General features: G+C 49.8%; 1 protein-coding gene across 1 annotated transcript in view; it reads left to right on the top strand.

Annotated features, from left to right (window-relative positions):
* Window positions 1-25,405, top strand: part of Cnnm2 (cyclin and CBS domain divalent metal cation transport mediator 2) — a 123,273-nt gene extending 97,868 nt beyond the window's left edge. Inside the window, exons 3-8 of the mRNA XM_051199610.1 lie at window positions 1,153-1,290; window positions 3,278-3,447; window positions 15,698-15,791; window positions 18,836-18,901; window positions 23,711-23,895; window positions 24,463-25,405. Coding sequence (XP_051055567.1) covers window positions 1,153-1,290; window positions 3,278-3,447; window positions 15,698-15,791; window positions 18,836-18,901; window positions 23,711-23,895; window positions 24,463-24,669 — 860 coding nt within the window. The 3' untranslated portion in view covers window positions 24,670-25,405. The remainder of the gene's footprint in view (window positions 1-1,152; window positions 1,291-3,277; window positions 3,448-15,697; window positions 15,792-18,835; window positions 18,902-23,710; window positions 23,896-24,462) is intronic.
* Window positions 25,406-26,354: the final 949 nt, after the last annotated feature.

Below are 26,354 nucleotides of genomic sequence, written 5' to 3'. Positions count from 1 at the left end.
ACTCATCTCTTGGAGAAGTGTTGCATGACATGACCTCTTGGTATGAAACGCTGAACTTGTGACTTCAGGGTTGTCTCAGTCTAGGTGAAAGGTCAGCCACGATAGCAGCTAGTTGCCATTGAGAGAACTTTTTAAAGTTTTCAATTGACTTATACTTTCTGATTTTCAAAATTCCTTGAGACAGGAGTGTAGAGCCCTCACATAAGGCCTAGTCATTGACTTTTAACCCTGGACAAGAGATGGTGGGTGATTTAGACCCTTGGGGGCAGAGTCAGCATTTGAGACCTTCCTTGTCCTTTATTTTTCCATTTTCTTTCTTTCTTTTCTTTCTGGTTTTCTTTCTTTCTTTTTTCTCCTTTTTTGAGGTGGTGCTGTTTGAGATGGAGTTTTACACTATAGCCTAGGCTAGCTTTGACTATATAATTCTCCTTCCTTAGCCTTCCTTCTAAGGATTGGGATTACAAGTGACACCATTACACACAGCAGGGGTCTTGTCACATTGGATTTTTCTTTATCAGCACCTTATTCTTGGAAAACCACAGCCCATGAGTGTCGGCCTGCTTTCATATGTCCTACAAGGCAACAATGGCCTTTCACGATGCTTAATGACAGAAAAAAGGAAACCCAACAGCAGAATAATTACTTTTGGATTTGTAGAAATTAAACAAAGAGTGACATTTCGTTTACCCACAGCAAGGAGCAGGGAAGCAGCTCTGAGTCTGCAACAAAGGCCAGAGCCTGAGTTCTTCCTCTCTGGCCCTTTCCACAGGAGGCTGGTTCATTCCTCCTGGGTCACCGCCATGTTTGCCTAACCTTGACCATCTCATAGTCTGGGGCCGGAGGTGATGTTCCTGGAAGGAGACTTGTGCTTCTTGAGGAATCTCTTCCTGGTTTATTTTCTTCACCTGAGGCTAACAGGCCCTCTACACAACACAGACAGTAGTGACTCTGTGTTTCTTGTGGGCTTTGTCCTGTCTGCTCAGTCACATCGCAGGGACCTCTCTAAGGCGGTCCAGCTTCCTGCTTTGACTTACTGCGGACCCAGGAGTGCCTGCGCTCTGCCTGGCGCACTGGTCCCGGGAGAGGGTATGTTTTGTGTCTTTCATTGGTAAAGGGCCCTGATTGTTTTTTCTTTCCCCGTTCCCCTCTCAGCTGACAACCGAACAAAAAAGAAAGTGGCCCACCGTGAAAGAAAGCAAGATTTCTCTGCCTTTAAGCAGACGGACAGCGAGATGAAGGTTAAAATATCACCGCAGCTTCTCCTGGCCATGCACCGTTTCCTAGCAACAGGCAAGTGTGCTTATCACAGTATGAGATCGGCAGGCCCTGGAGCCTTCCTCACCACGCAGACGGGGGCTGGGGGTGGAGGCTGGGGAATGGGGTGACAAGTAATGCCACTTTGTGTTTTGTTTTTTGTTTTTGTTTTTGTTCTGTTTTGTTTTGTTCTCTTTAAATTCTCTCCTCTCCTGTGTTCAGTGTCGGCATGAACCCTCTGAGACATTTGCCAGGGGTGGACCAGTAACTTAAAATTGGTCTGAAAGGTAAGGATGAATGTCAGTGCCACACTGCATGTGTACGGTAGGACAGGTCCTCTACTTCCAGCTAAGCCCCACGGGTGAGCCCGCTGGCGGAGTAAGCTGGCAGTGCAAACCAGGCGCCCCTCGTTTGATTGGACAGTTGAGTAATTCTGTCTTCAGCTTGCCTTGGAAGAACAGCTGGACATCAGTGGTAACACAGGTGCTAAAACTCACAGAGAAGAGAAACACGTGCAGAATTAGATTCGTATTGTTTGTGGTTTTGATGAAACGAAAGATCTTTCGAGTTTGGCCTGATTTCTTGGTGGCTTCAAGTCAGATTGTTAACTTGGGCCCCGTCCAGAGGCAAGTGTTCACATAGTTGAAGCCACCAGGCCAGCCAGCTCTGACGGCTTCCAAGTGGTCAAGGTTGAAAGACCTAAGAGACTGGCTAATCCTCTCACATCCCCAAACGGCCCTCTAAGGTGAAGGGTTAGCTCTGTTGGCCAGGGGAAGGGTGAGAAAAATCTGGAAGCTCCCAGAGGCTTGCAGAAGACATCTGTTTCCAAGATGGGCCAGTAAGTTTCAACTACACGCATTGTGTTTATACAAATGCCCTGAAAGACCGGTCAATGGCAGCACTGGCAGAGTGTCACCTACCGTCAGATACATGGGCGTGCGCGCGCACTGTTCACATTCATGACATGGGGAGTGCCTGCGACTTCCTGCTCAGTAGGAGCCCCTGGATATCAGAGTATGTGTGTGCCAAGACCACACTTGTGATTCAGTACACACACACACACACACACACACACACACACACACACACAAAGAGAGAGAGAGAGGGAGAGAGGAGAGAGAGAGAGAGAGAGGAGAGAGAGAGAGAGAGAATACACAGGCACACATGCCCAGGCAAAGCACTGGAAAGAAATACTCACCAAATTGATCTGAATGGCTATGCAAGCAGTCAGCTTACAGATGATTTTTATTTTCTTTATTTTTTCTGTATTTTCCAAATTCCCTGCCATGTGCTGTCTTAACTATGAAAAAGTCACAGACGGGAATCCAGAATCTGTAGCTTTTGTTTATAGCATCTAATTGAGAAAGTAAGCTAAGCAACATTGTGCTATGGTTCTCTTCCTACTCTGGTACCGTTGTTGCTCACTGTGGAAGAGCCACACGTAAAACTCAGTGTTACCCTACTCTGCCTCTGAGAAACCACGGAGTCCACGTTTACAATAGCACCCCAGAGTCAGCAGCTCTGGTGTCCCTGTCAGGGCTGACCACCATTTCCTTTTTGTTGGCATGTTGATGTGCGCACGGCCTTGCTTTTATTCTGAATCTCTCCCTCGGTGGTCCCTGGAATTGCTCAGGACAGCGGCGTGGGAGAGCCGTAGGTGGAGCCCAGGCCTGTGCACTGGCACTAGCCCCCAGCCCTCCCTTGGCTGTTGGTGAACAGTCAGACTGTTGTGGCTTGTGTTGAAGAGTGTCCTGACTCCAGGAGGGGGTCTGCTGCTGATTGGTTTTCATTCCCGTCAATCAGAGACAGAAAGCAATGGCAGGTTGAAAAGGAAGGGTTAGAAAGGACCAGACACCAGTGTGCCACTGTTGTAATTGCTCCCAGGTAATCTGACCCCAGTGGATCACCAAGCGGAAGTCTGGTCCATCTGTGTTGTGCCGTTGTCGCCAAGTGTCCTCCCTATCTGAGCACCTCAGCCACCCCTTCTTTGAAGTGTAATGTCAAGTTGTGTTTATGTCTATAGAAGTAGAAGCGTTTAGCCCATCCCAGATGTCAGAGAAGATCCTCCTAAGGCTGCTAAAGCACCCCAATGTCATCCAGGAGCTGAAGTATGATGAGAAGAACAAGAAAGCCCCTGAGTGCTACCTCTACCAGCGAAACAAACCTGTAGACTACTTCGTTCTCATTCTGCAGGTCAGGAGCCACGCCATGCTTGTTTGCCCTCACGGAGTACCCACCTTTTCTGTTCTCAGGAGGCCTGCGGGGGGTGTTTATAAGGGGGGGACGTTTGGTCTCCACTTACAGAGCTGGGTGAGCTATGAGGTAGCACCACCCATCTCGTGTCTAATACCAAAAGGTGCTTCATGCTTTGTGCTATGCCGAGAGCCAAGAGAGGGCAGCACTGCTGGCTTCTGGAGTGTTGGTGTGCCTGCTCCTGTCCAGGGCCGGAGGGGGAGGGGGGGCATTTGAGATGTAGTGTTCTGTGTTCCTTGGGTTGATGTAGTGGTCTGTGTTCCTTGGGTTCTCTTTATAGCCTCTTTTTTTGTCCATTCTCATTGGGGCTTGGTCTTTTACAGTGACCAAGACACACAGCAGGCTCTCTCCTGTTATCACCATATCTTAGTATCTGTCCCAGTAACACCATGAGCCTCCTCCCTTCGTTATTTATGTTGCTGGTTACTAATCGGACTGCTTGCTAGGAGCTGGTGTCACAGTGGTGCTCCCCTAAAGGAATGGCAATTAATAGTGACCAGGCCTTCTCACTAAAGGACACAATCCCAACTCGGTGGGGAGCCCATTGTCCCCAGCCCTCTCTGAGGACTTGTGACGTCACAGTCCTATAGCAGACACTGCCCTTGGTTACCCTGAGTCAGACCCTAGTTTTTATGGACTTCTATGCCTCCTGCGTAGTATCGAGTCACCCTTTCAGGACCCGTTTTGTTTAAGGACATTAACTTCTTGCTGTAAGGAGTACGGGTTTTTCCTCCTGCCGCCGCGCCAGCCCCAAACAATACACTAAGACTCTGTATTAGATATAATTCTGTTGGCCCGGTTACTTGTTTCTTATCGGCTAGCTCTGTCTTAATTATTAGCCCATTTCTATGTATTTCCACCTCTTACCAGGGAGAGGCAGCTGGCGGTTCTGCCTTCTCCAGACTCTCCATCTTGGCTCTCCTTCCTACTTCCTCTTTCCTCCTTGTCTCCTAGTCCCTCCTATCTTGCTTTCCGATTGGCCAACGGTGCTTTATTCATTAACCAGTATGAGAAACAAATATACATAATGACATCTCCCATCATCTTGCGCCCCCTCAGTTTTTATAGATACTTCCTGCATATAAACTGGAGTTATCAAAAGCTTAATCAGTACTTGGCAGGCCCTAAAATTACAATAGTTCAGCAAGACCCCAGTTACTTCAGAGGATGAAGAAAGTTGTTCCCTACGGTGTAGGCGTCAGGAGCTTAGACAGATGTGTGGTCATGTGACTCTGCTGGTGTCTGGGGACAAGTCACAGGAAGAGGGACCCCTGGGACAAGCTGCCTGCATGTATGTCTGTGTGCCACATGTGTGCCTGCTGCCCGCAGAAGCCAGAAGAGGGCATCGGGTCTCCTGGAACTGGGGTTACAGAGCTTGTGAGCCGCAGTGTGGGTGCTGGGAACCGCATCCAGATGTTCTGCGAGAGCAGCCTGTGCTTTATCTGCTGATGGTGTTGACTCCCCTAGAGCTAGAGTTACAGGTGGTGGTGAGCTGCTGCTGTGGGTGCTGGGAACCGAACTCAGATCCTCTGAAAGAGCAATGCCTGCTCTTAACCCGGAGCCATCTTTCCATCCAGTTCGTATTTCTTCAAGATTTGTTTTTTAATCTATGTGTTTGTGTCAGTTCTTAAAAAAGCTATTGTCACCGGGTGGTGGTGGCACACACTTCTAATCCCAGCACTCAGAAGGCAGAGTTGGGTGGATCTCTCTGAGTTCAAGGCCAGCCTGGTCTACAGATGGAGAAACCTGTCTCAATGCTCCCCCTAAGAAAAAACATTGCCTCAAAGGAGCGCTGGTGATGGAGGGGGTGGCCATGTGCAAGTCAAGGGTAACTTTTGGAGTCAGCTTTCTCCTTCCACTTTTACATGAGTTCAAGGGCTTGTGTCACCAGACTTACTCAGCAAAGTGCTTTTACACAGAGTCATCTCAGAAGCTCCAAACCATGAGTTATTTAAAATAAGCTTTATAGGAATTCAGGGCTGGGGGATGGTTCAGTGTTTTGGAGAACTTGATGCTTTTGCAGAGAACCTGGCTTCAGTTCCCAGCACCCACACAATGGCTCCCAAAAGTTTGTATTTCCAGTCCCTGGGGATTCAATGCCTTCTTCTGATTTCTTCAGGCATCAGGCATGCCTGTGGTGCAGGCATGTACATGGAGACAGACATTCATATACATAAAGTAAATACGTCTTTAAAACATGTTATGGAGGGGCTGGGCTGTGGCTCAGTGGCCAGAGTGTACAAGACCCTGAATTCAATCTCCTGCAGCACATAAACCAGGCATGGAGGCCTATACTCTCAGCAGTAGGCAGGCGGGGCAAGGAAGATCAGGGTAATGGTCATCCTGAGTTACATAGCAAGTTGAAGGCCAACCTAGGATGCATGAGACCCTGTCTCAAACATATAGACAAATAAACATTTTTTGTGCAAGGGAAATTATAGTCCCTTTTTATTTATAAGGAAGCCATTTAGTACATGTCTGATAGGTCATTTAGACACATCTACCTGTGTCTGAATACCTGTGTATGTTAGATACTGTGGTTTGTTTGTTGAGCTGATATCACAGGTTTTGTAAGTAGTATGTGGGGGTGATGAACAGACCTATGGGGTACTTGTGTTGCAGGCATTGGCAAAGTCTGTGTTCTTAGAAACTAGCCAGTTATCCGAGGTACCAGAGAATAACAGGACAAATACCATGCCACCCTCAGTCAATCTGGCATAGCTGTCGTCTTTTGCCAAGTACATTGCACCCTAAAATGCTGCCACCCCAGCACAATCCATGCCAGGTTACTGAGCATGCTCTCTGCATTTCATGCAGCCAGAAAAAAGCAGCAATGGCACCTTCTCTGCTAGCCTGGTTGCAGCAAGATTGTCTTCTGCAACCCTAGGAAAAACTCCTTAAGTAATTGATTTGGAAATTAGAATTACATTGTAGAACCATATAGTTTTAATATTATTTGGAAGAGGCTCTTGTGTAGCCAGCCTAGGCTGGCTTCAAACTTCCTATGTAACTTAAGGTGACCTTGACCTTCTTTGGACATGTGTATATGGTATGCACATTTTTGGCACATGTGGGCATATGTATACATGTTAACATACTTGTAGAGGCCTGAGGTTCATATTGGGAATCATCTTCTTCTGTCCTTTATTCATCGAAGCAGGGGCTCTCACACTTATGGCTAGTCTGGCTGGCCAACTGGCCCTGTGTCTTCCTTCTAGGGCTAGAGTTAGAGGTGGGCCATCACACCCAGCTGGCATTGATGTGGGTTTCTGGGACCTTCATGGTTGGGCAACAAGTGCTCAACCTTGAAAATGTCTGCTGCCCTGAGCTTGAACTTCTGACCCTTTGCTGTCGCTACACCTCGTTCCCATGGTTCCAAAACCAAGCCCAGGGCATGCTCAGTAAGCCCGCTAGGTTCCCTCTCTTTGCCCATCACTTCAATTTTTAGTTTAAGTCCCGTATTAAATATAATTCAGCATATTCAAAAAATGATTTAAGTGAATCTAATTAAAAGACTATTTTGTCACATAAAATAAAATTTAAATTATATATGAATAAAAACAAAACTTGAATTTTTGTTTTAAAAAGTAGACTTTTAAAATGTTAATGATTTTAAGAAATGAGATGATAAGAGCATGATAAGTCACAATGAAATCTGTATTGGGTCTATCTGTTTTAAGTAACTTCTAGAACTGTGTATCTAAAAGCAGAACTGTGGCAGGGCAGTAGCTCACTAGGTCAAATGTTTGCCGAGTGAGTGGGGGCCTGAGTTCCTCCCCAGAACTCCAAGTAAAAGGTACAGTGCTTGGTAGTGAGTGTGTAATCCCAGCACTGTGGCTGTGGACCACGTCCCTGCAGGACAATGCGCCTGTGATCCCAGCCCTGTGGGCCCCTGGGGCTCCTTGGCCAGACAGCCTAGCCTCATCTGTGAGCCCCAGACCAATGAGAAAACCCTTATAAGGGACATAGCTTAAAGAATACCACCTCTGCACGGCTGCATGCTCCAGTGCACATGCATGTGAGCGTGCCGTGGTGAGCATGTAGACGGCAGAGGTCAGCCCGTGGGGTCTGTGCTCCTCTACCATGTCAGTTTCAGAACTCAGCTATAGTCCTGGGTGTGATGGCCAGTGCCTTTACCCTTTGAGCCTTTTTCAGGCCCCAAAGGCACATGATTACAACGGCGATGTTTTCCCATGAGCATACCAAGAACACAGAAACAGTAAATTATACAACCAGTAAGATAAAATTAAGATTTAGAGATAGTCAAACACAAAAGTCAAGAGAAATATTCTTTTTGGGGGCTTAGTTTTGTTTTTCTGTGGCAGGATACTGTTGTGTACTGCCACGCTGGCCTCATACTTGCTGTGTAGGCAGGGATGACCTTGAACTCTTGACTCTCCTGTTTTTTTACCCCCAAAGTACTGGGAATACAGACATGAACCACTGAAGTTTATAGGTGACTCATAAAAAGTGTCATACTGTGCCCCAACATATACGGTAAATATAAAAAGTCAAGTTTCATAAAACTACGTAGGTAGATCATGGTAAGTTAGGAATAAAATGCTATGCGGTGCTGTATAGGCACCCCAATGGTAGAGTGTGTGCCTTCACGCCTACAGCGCTGGGTTTGATCCCCAGCACTGCTCAACAGTGTGGTAGTGCACGGTAATCCCTGCACGGAGGACTAGAGGCAGGAGGATCAGAAGTCCCAGGCCACCCTCACTACATATTAAGTTTGAGGCCAGCCTGAACTGTGTGAGCCCCGCCTCTTTGAAAAAGAAAAGTCTCTGAAATACAAAACTAAGCTTTTAGTTTCCAACTTGAAATAACATTTTATACCTTAATGTATACAATTATATAATAAATACATCGCTGAAAAAAATCAGTGAATATAACATATTCTCGTTTGTGTGGAAGAAAATAAAATTTCACCGTTCTTCCAGAGAGCTCTGGTTACAGATGTGCACAGCCGCACCTGGCTGGTCACAGATATGCACAGCCGCATCTGGCTTCTACTGCATGCACTTTAGCCCTGAGCTATTCCCGCAGCTTCTCTCTCTCTTTATTTATTTTTTATTACAAATTGTTAACTCAATTATTTGCACAGAGTAATGGATCTCCCCACATTTCCTGTTGTAAATGTGCCTATTTTGACCATTTCCATCTTCAAGGAGCTCCGTGTGTCCTCCTCCTTTCACATTGTGTTTTTGTTTGCTTCTGCAGACATAAACAATGTATCTTTGTTTTGTTTTTCACACAGGGTTTCTCTCTGTGTAGCCCTGGCTGTCCTGGAGCTAGCTCTGTAGACCAGGCTGGCCTTAAACTCAGAGATCTTCCTGCCTCTACCTCCTGCATGCTGAGATGAAAGGCCTGTGCCACCACTGCCCAGCAAATAGTGTAATTTTTAAAATAAAAAAAATGACAAATAGACAGGAAAGGTGCTTATAAACAGACTATAGTCCCTAAATTAATGGTCTCATATATAAACCATTGTTTTACAATACTGTCCATGAAGACACACAACAAATCCATTGTAGAGTAGCAAAGATTGCTCATGTGTCTAAAAGGCGACCAAGTCTGAGATGATAACATGAGGAGACTTCATGTAGTAAAGAAGGGTAAAGCATATGCAATGGGTCCAGTTGGAGCTGGAGAGAGAGCTTGGCTGTTAGGGCACTGGCTGCATGGCTCACAAACACCCATGACTCCAGTCCCAGGGGACCCAATCTCCCTTCTGGCCCCGAGGGCATGCATGTGGTGCACATACAGGCACATTAGCCATGGTCATAACAGAAATAAATCTAACAAGTTGATTGTGTGTGCACAGTGATTGTAACTGCCAGACATGGTTTTCCTTCTCAAAGGCAAGTCATCACTGTCGTTTACAGCTGATGTTTTATAGTGAAATACCGTTGGTATCTGAGGAGCAGCATATCTAAATAAGCCAACGAGAAAAGTGCACGGCTCCTCCAGGCACTCCAGGGCTGTGGCCAGTCTCAAGCAGGGAACAGAAGGCCCAGCCACTGTCTTTGCTGGGTGCTTATGGGATAGGAACTTTCCCTGGCATTAATCTTCTTGCTCGTTTTATGTACAAATTAATTCTCTCTCTCTCTCTCTCTCTCTCTCTCTCTCTCTCTCTCTGTGTGTGTGTGTGTGTGTGTGTGTGTGTGTGTGACTCTGTCTCTGTCTGTCTCTTTGTCTCTCTCTCTCTCTCTGTCCCCAACTGTCCCATTCATACTTCTAAAAGCTTCTGGTACAGATTTCAAAGACACTTTTGCTCTAACGTGGGTTTACTCTTTAGAGATTACTATTTAATACTAAGTGTGTGTTCAACTCCACCTGTCCAGTATGGTGGCTGTGCCTTAAGCAACTGACCTCTCTAGTCCTTGGCTGCGTACACGCTGCTGTTTGACTGCATGCCTGAACTGTCTCTGTGAGGTCCGCTCCCTTCCATTCTCTCCTGCTCAGAGCTCTGACCCCTGCTCCCAAACCCTGCAGATTTTGTTAAGTGTAGATCCCAGTGAGACAAGCTCCCTTCCCTGCCTGCCCCAGCTGTGCAGCTTGGCACCGGTATGGTGTGGGCACCAGGCAAAGGGTCCACCACACGATGAAAATGTGTATAAATTAGTATGTGGCCACCATTTTTTATAAAAAGTATACATTATGAAGTGAACTTGCAGAATCCCAGGGTTCAGTGTGCAGCCACCAGACAGAAAGTGGTGACGAGAGAGCATGCGTGTTCCAGAGTCACACAGGGCGTATCCGGGTGTCTTTGAGAGGCAGGGCCAAGAAACGGCCCAGGTCTGTGCGCTTAGCATCCAATTCCCTTGCTCTCTTTCCAGCCACTCCTTTTTGTCTTTCACAAGATGACATTCAGCCCGGGCCAGCCTTGAGCATGTTACACAGTTGAGTGTGACTGAGTATGAACGGCTTATACCTCCTAAGTGCTGGGTCTGAAGGCGTGGGCCAGGCTTTGTGAGAATCAAACTCGGGCTTTGTACATGTCAGGCAAGCACCTACCAACCGAGCCACATCCTGTCTGCTGGCAGGGCCCGCTGGTTGTTTTGTGATGGCAACCTGTCATGAGCGAGCATAGTAAGCACCCAGCCTGGCCAGTGGGTGCTGGCCATTGAGGGAGGAAGTCTTCAGGCTGCCTCAGTCGGCCACGCTAACCACCCAGGGCCATCTGTCGTGCGGGTTACTGGACCGTATGGACTCGGATAGCATCGCTTCTGACTGTGAAGCCAGAGGTGGGGGCTGACTAGCACATGTAGGCTCTTAGAAGGAAGAAGTGAGACCCTAATTCTTCCAGAAGAAAGTGGGTGTGGCTGGGCCTTGCCTGAGTTCAACTCGGGCCATCCGTGCCTGACACTGTTACACCTCCTTCCAGAGCCTTTTAAAAACTGCTATTAAGAATTGTTTTCAGACAGGGCCTTGGTATGTAGCCCTGGCTGGCCTTGAGCTTGTGATCTTCCTCTCTCTGCCTACAGAGTATTGGGAGTATAGTGGTTCGCCAGCATATCTGGGTACGCCTCTTTCCCATCTTGTTAGCTTACAATCAGCCCTTGCTCCTCCGAGAAAGCCTGGAGTCCATCATGTCCCGCCCTGACTTTTTTTTTTTTTGTAATTTTATAGAATAAGCTTATGAATATTTAAAAAGTAAAATCAATAATGTAGTTCCTTCCCTATATGGAAAAGTTGTATGCAGAGATACCCACTTGATTTTAAGCCATTTCCCTGTAGGGATGGCTCTAACCTCACATGGCTGAGGTTCTTTTAAAATGATCTTTTTGAAACTACTGACACATAAATGAACAGGTGTCCCTGGGTGTCCCTAAACCTGCCTATCAGGAAAGCTTTCTCCTGTGGAGGGTGGCCTGGGCAGGGAGGGGTGAACTGCTGTGGGGGAGGGTGGAGGAGACAGCCTGGGGGGGCACTTTAAACTCTAGCAAATGGAGGCATGGAATACTGGGACTGTAGGGAACCTTTCATTTGTTATGACTTTATTATTTTTAGATTTATTATTTTATGTGTGAGTGTTTCGCCTGCCTGCCTGTATTTCTGTGCCGTGTGTGTGTGTGTGTGTGTGTGTGTGTGTGTGTGTGTGTGTGTGCGCGTGCTTGATGCCCTCAGAGGTCAGAGTTACAGATGGTGTACTCTCCTTGTCGGTGCTGGGAACCAAACCTGGGTGCTCCCCTGCAAGAGTAACAAGTGCTCCAAACTGCTCAACAGTTAGCGCGGCCCTCTGCTGTGATTTCATTTCCATGTGCTACTTCCTTTTTTTGTTTGCTTTTCGAGACAGGGTTTCACTGTGTAGCCCTGGCTGTCCTGAAACTCACTCTGTAGACCAGGCTAGCCTCGAATTCAGAAATCAGACCAGGCTGGCCTCGAATTCAGAGATCCGCCTGCCTCTGGCTCCTGAGTGCTGGGATTAAAGGCGTGCGTCACTACTGCGCAGCTCCATGTGTTACTTTCTATAATCTGGACACTGTTTTTTTTTTTTTTTTTTTTCCTGCCAGAACTGTGCCCAGCATGTGTGTGGGGATCAGAAGATGGCCTGCAGGGGTCAGTTCTCATCCCCATCAGTGCTGATCCTGGGGATCAAACTGGGGTGGTCAGGCTTGGCCGCAGCCACCTGTACCTGCTGAGCCATCTTTCCAGCCGTGGTTTCTTTTTATGCTTGTTTGTTGGGAATTGCAGGTGTACAGTGTATTTTACTCCCCCAGAGCTCCGCCTCCCACTTTGTGTACTTTCTCATCTGTTGTAATGGCGTAAGTGGCCCCGAGTGTGGCTGTGATGCTGCCACCAGTAGGAGGAAAGATAAACAAGAACGACTGCAGGACACAGAGCAATTCATGTTCAGTTTGAAGCCATGTCTGTTGAAACTTCATTTTCTAGATTGGAGGGGGCAGTTAAAATGTGTGGTCTTTTCTGGAATGATGGCCATAGTAGATAATGGAATAGAAACGGCTGCCAGTTCTGGGAGCCCAAATGCGTGAGAGCATGTCTGCTGTAGCTGATGGTTGAGACTCTGTGGCATCCAGGAGGAGAGTGGGTCCTTCCCTACCCAGTGCCTGCCCTGAAGGATGGATGGGATGGCTGTGGTCTCAGGTGTGGCTGTGAAGTCTCATCCTCGATTAGTCAGTCAGAAGACCCGACCCTGTGCCATTGTGGGAGTCTTGGAGACCAGAAAACAGTTTCTGGATCTGGGGCCGTCGCCTACAAACGGCCAGAACACAGGACTCCAAACCTCACATATTCTTGAAGTTACCCACCCAGTTCATGCCTCATACCGATTACCCAGAATGCCTGGGCATGGGAGCTGGGCCGGACTTTGGGACCCTGCACTTTGGCGGTTGCCAGGTGTGTGCCAGCGCCGTGCACACCAGGTGGTGTGTGCCAGCGCCGTGCACACCAGGCGGGACTGCCATGCCCTTGTGGCACAGATGCTCTAAATTCACCCGTCCCTGCCGTCCCCTCCTCTCTCTCTTTGAAGGGCCCACCCTTCTGAGAGCCCTCCTGCGCCCACTGCGCCTCGCCCCCATCCTCTCTCCAGCTTTGAGAGGAGCTGCAGGCCTGGGAGCCTTCACTCAGATGCTCTTCCTGATGCTGTCTCTCCAGCTGTCTGGCTTCTCTGAGGAGAGCTGCCCCTGCAGGCCCACCCGCTTCGCCACACCCTGTGGGGGCTGCCGCTGCCAATTGTCCCTGTGCAGGGACACTTGTCTCACCTGGTTTCTTTGGCGAGCCCTTTCCGGCAGTCTTTCCGGCCCCTGCCCTCACTGCCATAGGTGGCAGCTGCTCTTTACCACTGCCATCACCCCTGATCCACAGCTCCAGCTGAGATAGTTGTGAATGTTCTTCCCTCGCCTCAGCCATCCGGCTCTCTGCAGGAGACCCTGACTGGAAACAGCCCTCATTCCTGCTTCCCCCCAGGATGCCCACCCTTGCACTCGAACACACACTTGAGCCTCCCCCTCCTCCCTCCCCTCCTCCCTCCCCTCCTCCCTCCCCTGCACCTTTTCTCAGCCCAGCCACCCTAATGTGGACTGAGCTATCTTCCTGGACCCCCTTCCTCTGCGAAAGCAACCCTCAGCCTCTTCCCAGGATTCTATAGCCTTTCCTGTCTGTGCAGGCCTGGAACCCTGTCTGCTGTCACCTGCCTTAGACCTTGCTTCATACCAGTGGCTCAACCAGATCTCCCCTCTTGGGCTTCCTGCAGAAAGTGTGTCCTCATGCTAGAACAGGAAATACATGTCTCTGACACACACACACACACACACATTCGTGCATGTATGTGGCGGCCAGGGCATTATTGCTTCCCACCTTACCTTTTGAGGCAGGGTTTCCCACTGAACCCAGAGCGCCAGTGAGCTGGCCAGTGAGCTCCAAAGATCCAAGTGAGCAAATCACCGCCAGGTGCTAGGGTCTTAGATGTGATTGGCCCTTGTCTCTTACACGGGTGCTAGAGATCCAAATCTAGGTTGTCATGTTGCTTGGCAGGCATTTCACCGACTGAGTCACCTCAGCACACACTTTTGGGACTATTTTCTAGCTAGAGTGTTACTCGTAGCCCGGGTTGCCCTGGAACTTTTGCTGTGTAGACCTACCAAGCTGGCCCTGCCTCTACCTCTCCTCTCTAGTGCAGGACCTACAGGCGAGTGCTGCCATGCCTGGTCCTAACCCTTACATTTTTGTCTCTTCTTCACGGTGTGTTTGCTTGAAGCCTTCTATAACTAGTTTTCTGGGCTGCCTTCCACCCGAGGAGTCTGTCTGTGAGGACAAGAGCTGGCCCCAGGGTTCGCAGCACCGCCTTGTAGGGCCCGGCTGCATGGCTAGGAATTTTTGCACTTGCTCCTCTGCAGGTAGCTTTAAAATTATGGGTTGTCGTGCTGGGAGTGCAGCTGAGCCGTGGAGGACTTTCCCGGCATGCACAAGGGGAGGGTTAGAGCTGCACACAGACAGACACGATCTACAATTTAAGTTCCTTCCTTATACCAAGAGTTGATGGGGACTAGGCGAGCTAGTGTTTCTGTGGGGTGAAGGGGGACCTGAAGATGTGAGGTGCAAAAGGAGGGTCTCCCCAGAATTTACCTACGATACCAGAGTTCACGTGAGTGGGGTTGTGGCTGTGAGAGTGTGTTCAACCACCAGCCTTCCCCGGCCCCTCCTCCCTGGTTGTAAGAGGGAGCAGCTGTGTCCGCCGCCTGGAGCTGTGAGCATTATGAGTTACACAGTGCTAGCCTGTGTGCCTGCCTGCCCTTCTTCCTCCCTAATCCCCCCCTCCTCTCTTTCCGAGAGCCCATATAGGCCAGGATGGTCTCGGACTCCTCATCCTCCTGCCTCAACTCCCCAAGTCCTGGAATTACAGGCATATGCCACCATGCCTGGTTTAATGGTTCCTTTTTAGCAAATGGTAGCTTGCTGGTTTGCCCCTTGCACAGGCTGTCCTGGGGGAGGTGACATGGGTCATGTGAACACGGCCGCACTGGCCCTTCTCTGGGAAATCTCTCTTTAGCCTGATGAACACCTCTGAAGGCTGCAGGGATGGAAGAGGCGGTGGAGGAGGGTAGAGGAGGAGGGGGAGGTTGGGGGAAGGTGGAGGGGGTGGGGGAGGGTGGGGGAGGATGGGAGGGTGGGGGAGGTGGGGAGGGTGGGGGAGGGTCTCAGGCATGCTAGAGCAGGGAAGAGAGTGATGGATGCCCAGAGGGTTTGGCTTTGATGGAGGAACACTTTCCCAGGCTGCTTCCCCCAGCAGTGCCCTGGGGCCTGGCATGGTGTCCGCTCAGATGCCCAGGGCATTGCGCCTGGGGAAGAGCACAGGCCTTTGGAGCTAGTTCACACCCCCCTGTTCCATGGACACATGGCCTGCTGACCCTTGACCCTGCTGCTTCCCAGCTCAGGCTCCTCCTGCAGCAACCAGGAGGGTCTCCTCAGCATTTGTCTGGATAATTCTTTTTACTACCGAGGGCCCTGAAGAGCTGGGACACTAGGGAAACGTTAGGTGGCCCAGATACTGGCCTTTCCATTGTTGCTCTCACAATCCAGTTTTCTAGCGGAAATGAATGTACCTTCCTCTTTATTTTCCAAAGCTTGTCTTCTTGGGATGGTGGGGGAAGAATTTAGACAAACCCGGGAAGAACTAGCTTTCTGTGCCAATCCGACTGAAAGTCCCTCCCTTTCCCTCCCACAGGGAAGAGTGGAAGTAGAAGCTGGGAAAGAAGGCATGAAGTTTGAAGCCAGTGCTTTTTCATACTACGGTGTGATGGCCCTCACAGCCTCTCCAGGTGAGTGGGTCGAGGCTCTTAGCTCAGGACCATTTCAGGAAGATGTGGCCTCCTCCCGTCAGTCCTCCCTGTGCCCCGCTGACCTCATGGTTGGCCGCCTCACTGATGAGTGTACTAGAGACAGATGCTCAAGTGTACACCTTCATCGGTTCCCACATACAGAGAGCGGAACTGTGCAGACGGGGCCCTGGATGAGCCCTCTCTCCCTCCTTTGTTTAAATGGGCCTGCAGGGACCGCAGCAGGTGGAGGTAGGGGTCCCCCGCCCGCCCAGCGCTGCAGCCATCTGTGTCCCGTGTGGTTGCTTTCACCCTCTTCCCTCGCGGGAACCGAACGCTGGACCAGCTTCTTGCTGCCAGTGATGCCCGGGCAGTGTGTGCCACATTCCTTGTTGTGGTGACTGCAAGCCCAGGGGTTGACAGAGCAGCCATCACAGGCTGTTTCCTGTGAAGACTCCATGTGCTCTGGTGGCGTCAAAGCTCTGAGTACTTCCCGAGCATTCTCCTGCCTCTCTGTTGTGGGAAGAGCCCCATGCCCACCCAAAGTCTGAGCTGTACATAGTACTGTTCTGGGGACTTCCCGTTGCCTCTTCCTGAGGATGAAGGAGTTTGCTACCCAGAGAGCAGGTCATTCGGAGTGGGTGGGTATTTCTCTGAGATTCTGAGGTGCCTGGAAGGTGACCCGCCCAGCAAACGTGCTGCAGCCAACTCTGCTGTGCTCCCAACCCCTCTGGCTCTACTGCCCCATTGCCTTCCCTGGCCCAGGAGCAGGTCAAGCCGGCAAAAAGAACAGAGGCGCTGGAGTGCCACCTTGTGGCCAAAATATAAAAACACTCTTTATGTTTTTTGTTTTTTGAAACAGGGTTTCTCTGTATTGCTTTGGAGCCTGTCCTGGAACTCACTCTGTAGACCAGGCTGGCCTCGAACACAGAGATCCACCTGCCTCTGCCTCCTGAGTGCTGGGATTAAAGGCATGTGCCAGCACAGCCCAGCTCTAAAAGAACATTCTGTACTAGGAACCTTTCACAAAGCCCAAAGCTAACCCTAGCCCACATTAAAGGAAGGCTATCAAATTGGGGTTAAAAAAAAAACCTTCACAGGTATGGGAGCCTTCAGGCAAGTTTGTCTTTGTGACAGCAATCGTCCCCTGCTGTCCCACCCAGCAGTGTGATGGACATAAGATGTTACCATTAGAACGCCAGTGAACTCACCATCCTGTACAGGGTTTGCAGTCCTAAGGCCACACTGCCCCCTGTCACCAGGGATGTAGGTCTGCATGATCCTTCCTAGGAGGCCTTTGTTGTAAACTTGAAGGTGACCTTCCCACTGCCTGGTGACACTGGACAGGGGTTTGTGACTGGGCATGGAAAGACCTGGGTCACAGCTCAAGATGCAGGTTGCGTGGCGTTGAGAACAGACTGTTGTGCCCTCTAGTAACCAGGAGAGCTGAATGGAGGGCTGTGTATACCGGGTGTGGTGACCCTTAAAATATAAAGGGTCCCGGAAAGCAGAAGCAGGAGGATTGCTCCAAGTTCAGGGTCAGTGTTGTCCACTTGGTAACCAGTTCTACATAGCAAGGCCCTCTCTCAAAGGTAAAAAGCAAACAGGAAACCAACAACAAACCCAAAGAGGAAATGTTACACCGCAGCAGAGGTCATTGTTCACAGACCCACACCTACAGGGTCGCTCTGAGATGAAAGCAATACGTTCTTGCTGATTACTGGTTATTTAAACCGAAACACCAGCCCAGCGCATACTGAACCATAGTGTAAGGAAAATCCCATTCAGAAAAAGTCAGCAAAAAGCCTGGGGGATGGGCACACCTCTAGTCCAGCAGGTGGTAAAGGAGGTGGGAGGCCCAGGAGTTGAGGCTAGCCTGAGCTATGTAGTGAGTTTGAGGCTAGCCCTAGACTACAGGAGACCTTTAAACCAACCAAAACAACACCAAAGGCCAGCCTAGAGCCAAGTCCTCCCCAGAAGGCCCCGGCTGTTGGTTTTGAAGGCTGCTGTTCACTGATTTACTGACCCTCCTGAGCAGAGTCTGGGGCTGTGTGTTCAGTAAGATGCACAGTTCACACACACAGGTGTGACCTCATTAAGGCCTGCCTGCGTCCGCTCTTAGTCGTGGGCCTAGTGAAGTGCATCAGCAGGTGAAGGTGCTTGCGGCCAACCCTCATGACCTGAGGTCCACGTAGTGGAAAGAAAGAGCTCCTGCCCACAAGTTTCCCTCTGTTCTCTACATGTGTGCAGTGGCACATGCACATGCACACAACCAAATGAAAAACCATCTGTCCACTAGGAGAACAGACAGAAATAGTCTCTAAGCTGAAGGCCAGCCTGGCCTACATAGCAAGTTTCAGGCCAGCCAGGGCTATATGTTGAGACCTGGTCTTGAAACAAAGAAATGAAATAAAGCCAGGAATCTGAGCGGGGCTGTCAGCCCTTGGTTCTCAGGACCGTGGGAAGGCGCGCCCACCCCTCACGGCCTGCCCTTGGCCTGCCCTTGGGGTTTTCCTGTGGCAGGGCTGGTCTCCCATCCCAGTGAGCAGCCATGAGCCTCATCTTTTTCTGCTATTCTCAGGCAGCCTGAACATGGCATTCTACACATTTGCCTGTTTTGAAATGTGCAATCATCCCAAGAAATTCAGAACATCAGGCCAAAATTATGAAACCAAGAATAGCAATGAGTTAGGTAACTAAGGGCTTGCTAGGTTGTGTGCTGAGTGCTGGAGTGTGGCTTGGGCCTATTCTTAGAGCCCACACCAGCTGTACCTCCAGTTGTATGGGGCTGATTGTGACCTGGGCCTTGAGTAAAGCTTGTTTTGGGTACTGGAGGGAGGGGGCGTTAAGAACTTTCCAGAAAAGAGCACAAGAATGAGATTCTTGATGGTGGCGCATCCCCCGTCTTTCTTCCTGGAAAGGCATTTGGGCGTTGGTACTTCAGGGTGGAATGCTCCTGTTAGGAGACTGCCCACTGCTGTCCCTGGGGTGTGACGATCTCTTTCTGACTTAGATGCCGGCCTCACCCTGTTTTTCTCCATTTTCAGTTCCTTTGTCCCTGTCTCGTACCTTTGTCGTCAGCAGGACAGAGGTGTTAGCGGCAGGCTCTCCAGGTAATCTGCATGCTTCCTTTTCCTAATGCCATTGCTTGCCTGCCTTGCCCCTGGGAAAGCCTGGCCACCAGGGCTGCCCACTCTCTCCACAACGCTGTTCCTGTTTCCTGCCAGCCCCCAAACTCTAAGGTTGCTGACTAAGAGGGGGCTGTCCAGGAAAACATAAGCCACAGAGGACTGGGAAGGAACTCTGGGCTAGGAACAGAGGTGACTGGGGTGGGGAGAGTAGCTATGGTGACTGTCCAGTGCTTACTGCACTGGCCTGGACCACTCAGATCTGCCCGGAGTATTACTCCATCTTTAGCAGAGACCTGAGGGCCTCGAACTCAAGTCCAGACTGTTCTTATTTCCTGGAGAATCCATTAAGACAAAATCTTGGGAGTATGAACTTTCCTTGGCAAGGGAGAAAAAGCTGCCCTCACCCTGAGTTGGGACCTTTACCCCTGAGATGGCTGGTGTATCCCCCCACACACACACACCCCAATGGCTGGTGTATTTCCGCCATCCTCAGGCAGATGGCCCTGCTGCCCTGGCTCTCACCTTGGTTTTGGAATCAGTGCATGCACATTCCTAACCAGATGCAGATTATCCCCCCTGCAGGAGAACATGTCCGTGCCTAGCATGGCCAGCCACTAAAAAGAGAAGTTTTAATCTTTCTTTAATTAAAATTGCTTAGCCTTAATTGAGCTTGCTATGGTGCACACCTGGAATCCTGGCACATAGGAGTCTGAGGCAGGAGAGTCAAGGGTTTAAGACCAGCAAGAGCTATATGTATAGGGAGACCCTGTCTGAGAGAGAGAGAGAGAGGAGGAGAGAGGGGGGGAGAGGGGGGGAAGAGAGAGAGAGAGGGAGGGAAGAGGGGAGAGAGAGGAGAGAGAGAAGAGAGAGAGGAGAGAGAGATAGGGAGAGGGAGAGGGAGGGAGGGGAGAGAGGAGAGAGGAGGAGGGAGAGGAGAGAGGAGGAGGGAGGGGAGAGAGAGAGGGAGAGAGGGAAGATTGAAAGAAAGGAAGAAAGAAAGATCATTCATGTTGGGTAGCGCAACTTTTCTGTATTGCTTTTTCCCCATTCAGCTTATAATTTTAAATCTAACTGATGAAATTTATATACAGCCCAACTTCAGTCAAACTCCAGAATGCTGGCAATGCTTGTCTTAGAGGGAAATTTATTAACGTTCCCTTGGGTCTGCTGTCAGCCAGGTGTGGGGTGTGGCGGGCCATGTTCAGAAGGCTGAAGTATGCAGACTGCCACATGTTCAAGGCCAGCCTGAGCTACATAGTGAGTTTGAGGCCAGAATGGCTACAGAGTAAAACCCCAACCCCCGTTTGAGAGATAGCTCAGTTGTTACAGTGCTTGCAGCAAAAGGCTGAAGACCTGACCTCCAGTTTGTAAACGCCAAGCCCAGAAGTGTGTGTGATCCCTGCACTGGGGAGGTGGACACAGCAGGCCCCCGGTGACAGCCGGCTGAGCCGAATCAGTGGGCTCCAGGTCCCAGTGAGTGGGCAACACTGGAGAGACACCCAAGGTTGACCTCTGACCTACACACACACACTTTACCCTTAAGAGTTTGGCTCAAACCAGTGACGGAGTACACATGCATCCACATACTCATATGCATTTATATTTTTCTCCCATTTTATTTGCTGTTTACTGTTTGTTTTGAAGCTGATAACTCTTGGCCAAAGCCCATCAAACATTCAAATTTTACTTTCTCTGTAGAATTTGAGATTTCTTTGTTATGCCTGTTCCATGTGGTCAGGAATAAACAGCCCTGCCTTGAAGGTCCTATCCCACAGGCCTGCTGACATCACAGTAACAGGTCCCCTTCGTGCGTGGGCGTTGGACTAAGCCAACAATAGCTAGCCCCTTCCAGAAGGTGCCTGTGGTTGCAAAGAAGGCATGTTTCATTATTGTGTCTGCTAGTTTGCTGCCTAAAGAAAGGATCTCTGGGTAGGATGGATAAAATAAACTGAATCAAAAGCCAGAAAAACCAAACAGTGTTGCAAGGGTTTGTTTGTTTGGTTGGTTGGTTTTTAGATGGGGTCTTAGCTAGCCCTGGCTGTCCTGGAACTCACTCTGTAGACCAGGTAGACTCGCAGGTACCAACCTTCCTCTGCCTCTGGAGTGCTGGGACTAAGGGGGTACGAAACCATGTCCAGCTTGAAAAGGTTTTTGTTTTGTCTTTTTTAAGACGAGGTCTCATGTAGCCCAGGCTATCCTCAGATTTAAAATTGCTCTGTAACTGAGGATGACCTTGAACTCGGGATCTCCCTGTTTTTGCCTCCCAAGAGCATTGACTATTTATTGGGTGCCCCCATGCCCACATAAAACTTTATTACTGTCATAAAACCTTGACACAGAAATTTGACAGCAAAACATGAACCCAAACTTGGGTGGGCCCCTGCCTCTCCTTGTGTTTGGGTCCTCGGTGCCACATTGGAGCTGAGTTGTTTTTGTTTTTGTTTTTCCCCTGAGACAGGGTTTCTCTGTGTAACAGCCTTGGTTGTCCTGGAACTTGCTCTGTAGACCAGGCTGGCCTCAAACTCACAGAGATCCACCTGCCCCCAGTGCTGGGATTAAAGGCATGCACCACCACCAGCCAGCTCTGTAGCTCAGTGTGAATTTTGCAGGGCTGCTTTGGGATTGCAGGGCTTGTGGGATGTAATGCACTTATGGACCAGTTTGGAAATGTACCCCTTTATCTCAAGGATTTCAGATGAAGGATGTGAATTTGTGTTATTCTTTTCTTCTTTTTAATTAAGCAAACTTATTGGAGGTGACATTGTGCCACAGAAAGACATTTCAATAGATTAAAGCCTAATATGAACTAAGAGGGATATGATAGGATGAGCACTTACCTCCTCTAGTACACCAAGGGTGGGTGTCTATTCATTAGTCATCCGAATTCATTCTGTTAGGAGTGGAAAAATCAGCCCACAGGCCCCAACCCTCATCCCATCTCCTGGGTTACTATTCAGGACCAGAGTTCTTGAAGCTCTGGTCTTCAGACAGCAGTTAGTGTTTGGTGCTCATTACACTCCCAGACGGGGAGAGCTGAGCAAAGCTTTAGTGAACCGTCGGATTTCAGTATTCGGAGAGCGGGCAAAACAGCGTTCTAGCGCTTGGTCCCAAGCCAAGTATATTCAGGGTTAGAAACACTGGAGGGGAGGGGAGAAAAGGGGAGGGTTTAATTCACAAACACACAAAAAAACAAAGCTTCATTGCACCAGTCTAGAACCACCAAGAAAACACTCTGGGCAAGAAACAGACAGTTCAGTCCACCAATTCTGCCTTCAGTTTCCCAAACCCATAGCATCTGCAAACACAGCTAAGGATGCCGACCGACCAAGTCTGTGCGCCTGTGGTTCTCGGTTGTCCCCACCAAGTGTGCTGTGCTCAGCACTTCGTATCTTCCTCTGAATCTCAGGCCACATGAGCTGGGTAGCACTGTGCACATTTTACAGATAAGGGTCTGGGCTTCTCGGGAGTTGGTTACCTGTTCAAAGTTCGCCTCTGCTGAGTCTAAAGTGTTGGTTATTAATGCCTGATGTGTCAGGAGGTGGCAGGGGCAGTAGGAGGCGCTGATGAGTTGAAGCCGTGGGAACCTGCACTGAGAGCTGTGGCAGGGAAGTAAGGGATGGTGGGTAAGGGCCCTGTGGCCTAGGGTCCTGGTGTACCCATGTTTGCTGTCCTGAGGGATGTTTTCCACAGGGAGTTGGTGGTGAGGATGGGCTGAGCATTTGGTACCTGTCACTAGAGGTAGGAGGTGGACTGCGGCCATGGTGATACATTGTTTCCATAGTTGAGGGGCAGGACAGGTTGGCTCTTCTGTGGGGACATCTTCTGGACATTAAGATGGGTGACTGTGGCATTCTGCAGTTGGACCCCATTTAACGTGGTCAGCCAGCTATTTCTGTGCAGTGAATTGGTCAGAACAGTGGAGAGGAAGCAGCTTCCTCTGCATGGGGATTAGGGTTTGTTTACTTAGGTCTTCTGTATTAGGTTAGTTTCTCTGTAACTCTGGCTGTCCTGAAACTTCTATGGAGACTAGGGTGGCCTCAAACTCAGAAATTCACCCATCCCTGTCCTTGAGTGCTGAGGTTAAAGGCATGTACCACCACATCCAGCTAGCTTTATTTTTTAACACAATTTATCTCTAAAGCTCCAGGGAATGGGGGAGACGGTTCAGAGCACTTGTTACTTTTCCAGAGGACCCGGGTTCAATTCTTTGCACCATATGGCAGCTAAAAATTTTAATTCCAGTTCTAGGGGTTCCAACCCCCTCTTGTGGCCTCCATGGGGACTGCATGTGGTGGGACACATTAAAAAAGAAAAAAAAGCTATGAGGAATGTTCTCTGACAACAAGAACACTTAGGTCCTCCCGTTTTCCTGAACACTTGCTCCAAGGAGCTCACAGCAGGAACCCTCGGCGCTGGTGGGTGCTCACCGCTTGCCATCACCTGTGCTCCTGAAATCCCGAGGCATCTTTGGGGTGGCTGATGGCTGAGAGGCAAGGGATTCTGACAATTAGTTTTGGCTTCTAGGAAATTAATGGAGGGTCATTTTTTTGGTCCTTATTAGTCTCAGGCAGCTTCAGAGTCCCTGGCCTTGTCCCAGCCCCACCTGTGTGAGGCCCCTGTGAGGAGGGTTCCCAGCTGCCAAGTCTTTCTACCCTGATTGGATCTGTCACACTGAGACACACATAGTCTGTGGGAGAGAGGCAGTGCACGCTTGTGTGATTTTCATTTGGAGCGACCAGTCCCCATCGGCTGTATCCACAGTGCTTTAAAAGTGTCTTCTCCCTTTTCTAGGTGAAAATAAGTCACCTCCCCGCCCCTGTGGCCTGAACCACTCAGACTCTCTCAGTCGAAGTGACCGGATTGATGCCATGACACCAACTTTGGGGAGCAGCAACAACCAGCTCAACTCTTCATTCCTACAGGTCTACATCCCTGATTACTCAGTCCGAGCCCTCTCCGACCTACAGTTCGTCAAGGTGAGTGGGGGAGGGCTGGCTGTCCCTGACAGCCTGTCCCCTCCCCTTTGCGGCAGAGCACCTGCCTCCTTCTGGAAAACACATTGATCTCAGTTGCATGCAGTGAGCAGCCAAAGTGAACGTGGTCTCGGCAGGGGACAGAACTGGAGATGACGGAAAGAGCCATCCTCCGGGTTCTCTGGGGCCTGTAGCTCCTCCCATCCTTTGGGTTCTCTGGGGCCTGTAGCTCGTGACCCTGGTTGGCCTAGGAGGCACTAGGAGGTTGCCTTCTGCCCCAGACAGGTTTTCCTCCTAGACTGAAGTAGAAATCCTTTGGAAACCAAAGCCAATGAGCTGATGGGAGCTGCTGGTCTCCACTTTTCTGGTCTCTGAGCCTCATAGGCGAGATGTAGAAACGATTCCAGTGGTGAGAACTGACTTGGTTTCTGGAATCAACTTGAACTTCAGAGTTGCCCGGGTTCTACTCAAGGATGATTTTCTCCTAGAGCGCCAGGCCTTTTGGGGTGTAAGAGAACCTAAAATTAAGTGATGTCTGAGTTTGTTTTCTGTGTCCTCTTCCGGCCCCAGATCTCCAGACAACAATACCAAAATGCCTTGATGGCATCCCGGATGGACAAAACCCCTCAGTCTTCAGACAGTGAAAACACTAAAATTGAATTGACTCTTACGGAGCTGCATGATGGGTTGCCGGACGAGACAGCCAACTTGCTCAATGAACAGAACTGTGTGTCACACAAGGCCAACCACAGCCTGCACAGTGAAGGCGCCATCTAGGGCCCTTCCGGCCCTCCTTGTTCGGCCTCCTGGCCTGTCTGACCATGACGTCCACTAGTGTGACCTTGTCTGCCATGCTGCGACCTACAGCATTGAGACCAAAGACTTTGCCCCTTTCCTTGGAGGCTGCGGAGGACGGCATGGGGAGGGATGGAAGCTAGACACGTGACATCGACAGCTGGGGCATGGCTTTCAAGAATTCGGAGACAAACTTCTTCCGCCCAAATAGAATCATGTTTATTTTTTCAGTACCTTTTATCGTCTCTTTCCTCCCTCAATTTGCATGAATTTAAAAATTGTTTCATTTATTTTTTTCATGAGATCATGTTTTTGTTTTTAAGTGTCTTTTGCAGAGTTTTAAGTTGGTCTGTCTGAGCTAACTCTGCTGTGATCCCATGATGTGACCCTCACAGGCTGGACTTGCCCCTTGAGTGGCCTTCCTTGGCCGTCCCCAGAAGGATACCTTTCCTCTGTGTGCCGGTGGGTGTCGCTGTTGAACTTGACGGATGAATGAAGAAAACCATGTCACTGACGAACGAACGTGCCAAGTCTGTTGTCACTGTGGGTGTTGGCAGACGCTGCAAACGCCCCTCTGCACATAGTGTTGTTTTGAAAATATGTTTAACTGTTTCCCTTTCCCTCAGGAAGGGCTAACACTTGCTTGGGAATGTGATTTTGCTCCCACCCTAAGGAATTTTTATCACCAAATGAATGTTAATGAATTTTAAACCCCTGGTTTATCATTGGCAAGAGCAAGTTGACTTCATCCACATTCCTGTATGCTGGGGTGGTCTGGGGCATCAGCTGAGCCACCCCACACCTCCTTGGCCTCATCTTGCTAACCCAAGCTGCTGCTCCAGGTGCCAAACGGAACCTTCCATAGGGCTTTTTAATGAACATGGGGTGTGGCAGCTACAAGAGTGCCTGGGATCTGTGGGTAGGAGTGAGGCGGGGTGGGGTTGGGGGACTGTGTACTCCGGCATCTCTAGACCCACCTTTTTAATGGAAGGACAAGGGATTGCCTGTCCTGCCCCTCCTCCCGTAGAGCCAAGTGCCCCCTCCCATCTTGTCCCTGGACTGTGGGGCAGTGGCCTGCGCAAGGGTGCGTGTTGCTTCAGCTGTGGCCAGTGCCAGAGAGGCTGCCCATACAGCCAGTCAGGTTGACCCCAAACGGATTCAGAAACCAAATGTGTGTTGTGACTGTTTTGTGTGTGTCTCTGTCTTATTTTAATACCAAGTTTACCATGTGTTGTGAAATTCATGCCAGCAGGTACTGTTTGGGTGACTGAATCCTTAACTAGCTTCTCTGTGTTTGCTGGCGGATCGATACTCATACCCTGAAATGGACCGCTGACCATAGTGTTTGATAGGATTCTTGGCACCCAGGTCACTGCTGGAGAAGAGAGATCTCCCGTGCCTGGCTTCCTGCCCTAAGGCTCTACATCAGCCTCCTCCCGCAGGTAGGAGGTCTGCCAACCCCAGGTTGGGCTCTGGGAGGGTGACATGTTAGGTTGGTGGCCTGGTAAATAGTTGGTGGCTCTGGAAGTGTGTGTGTATGTCTGTGTGTGTGTTGGGAGTGGGACCCACGGGCTTGGGAATGCTTGGCAAATGTCCTGTGACTGCTACACCTGGGTTCCGGCCTCTGGTGCCATGACCACTGACAGTGTTAACCCTGGTGGTCCTGG

Source organism: Phodopus roborovskii, unplaced genomic scaffold (assembly GCF_943737965.1).
Source record: "Phodopus roborovskii unplaced genomic scaffold, PHOROB, whole genome shotgun sequence".
Taxonomy (NCBI): Eukaryota; Metazoa; Chordata; class Mammalia; order Rodentia; family Cricetidae; genus Phodopus; species Phodopus roborovskii.
This window is presented reverse-complemented; position numbering and strand designations above follow the sequence as displayed.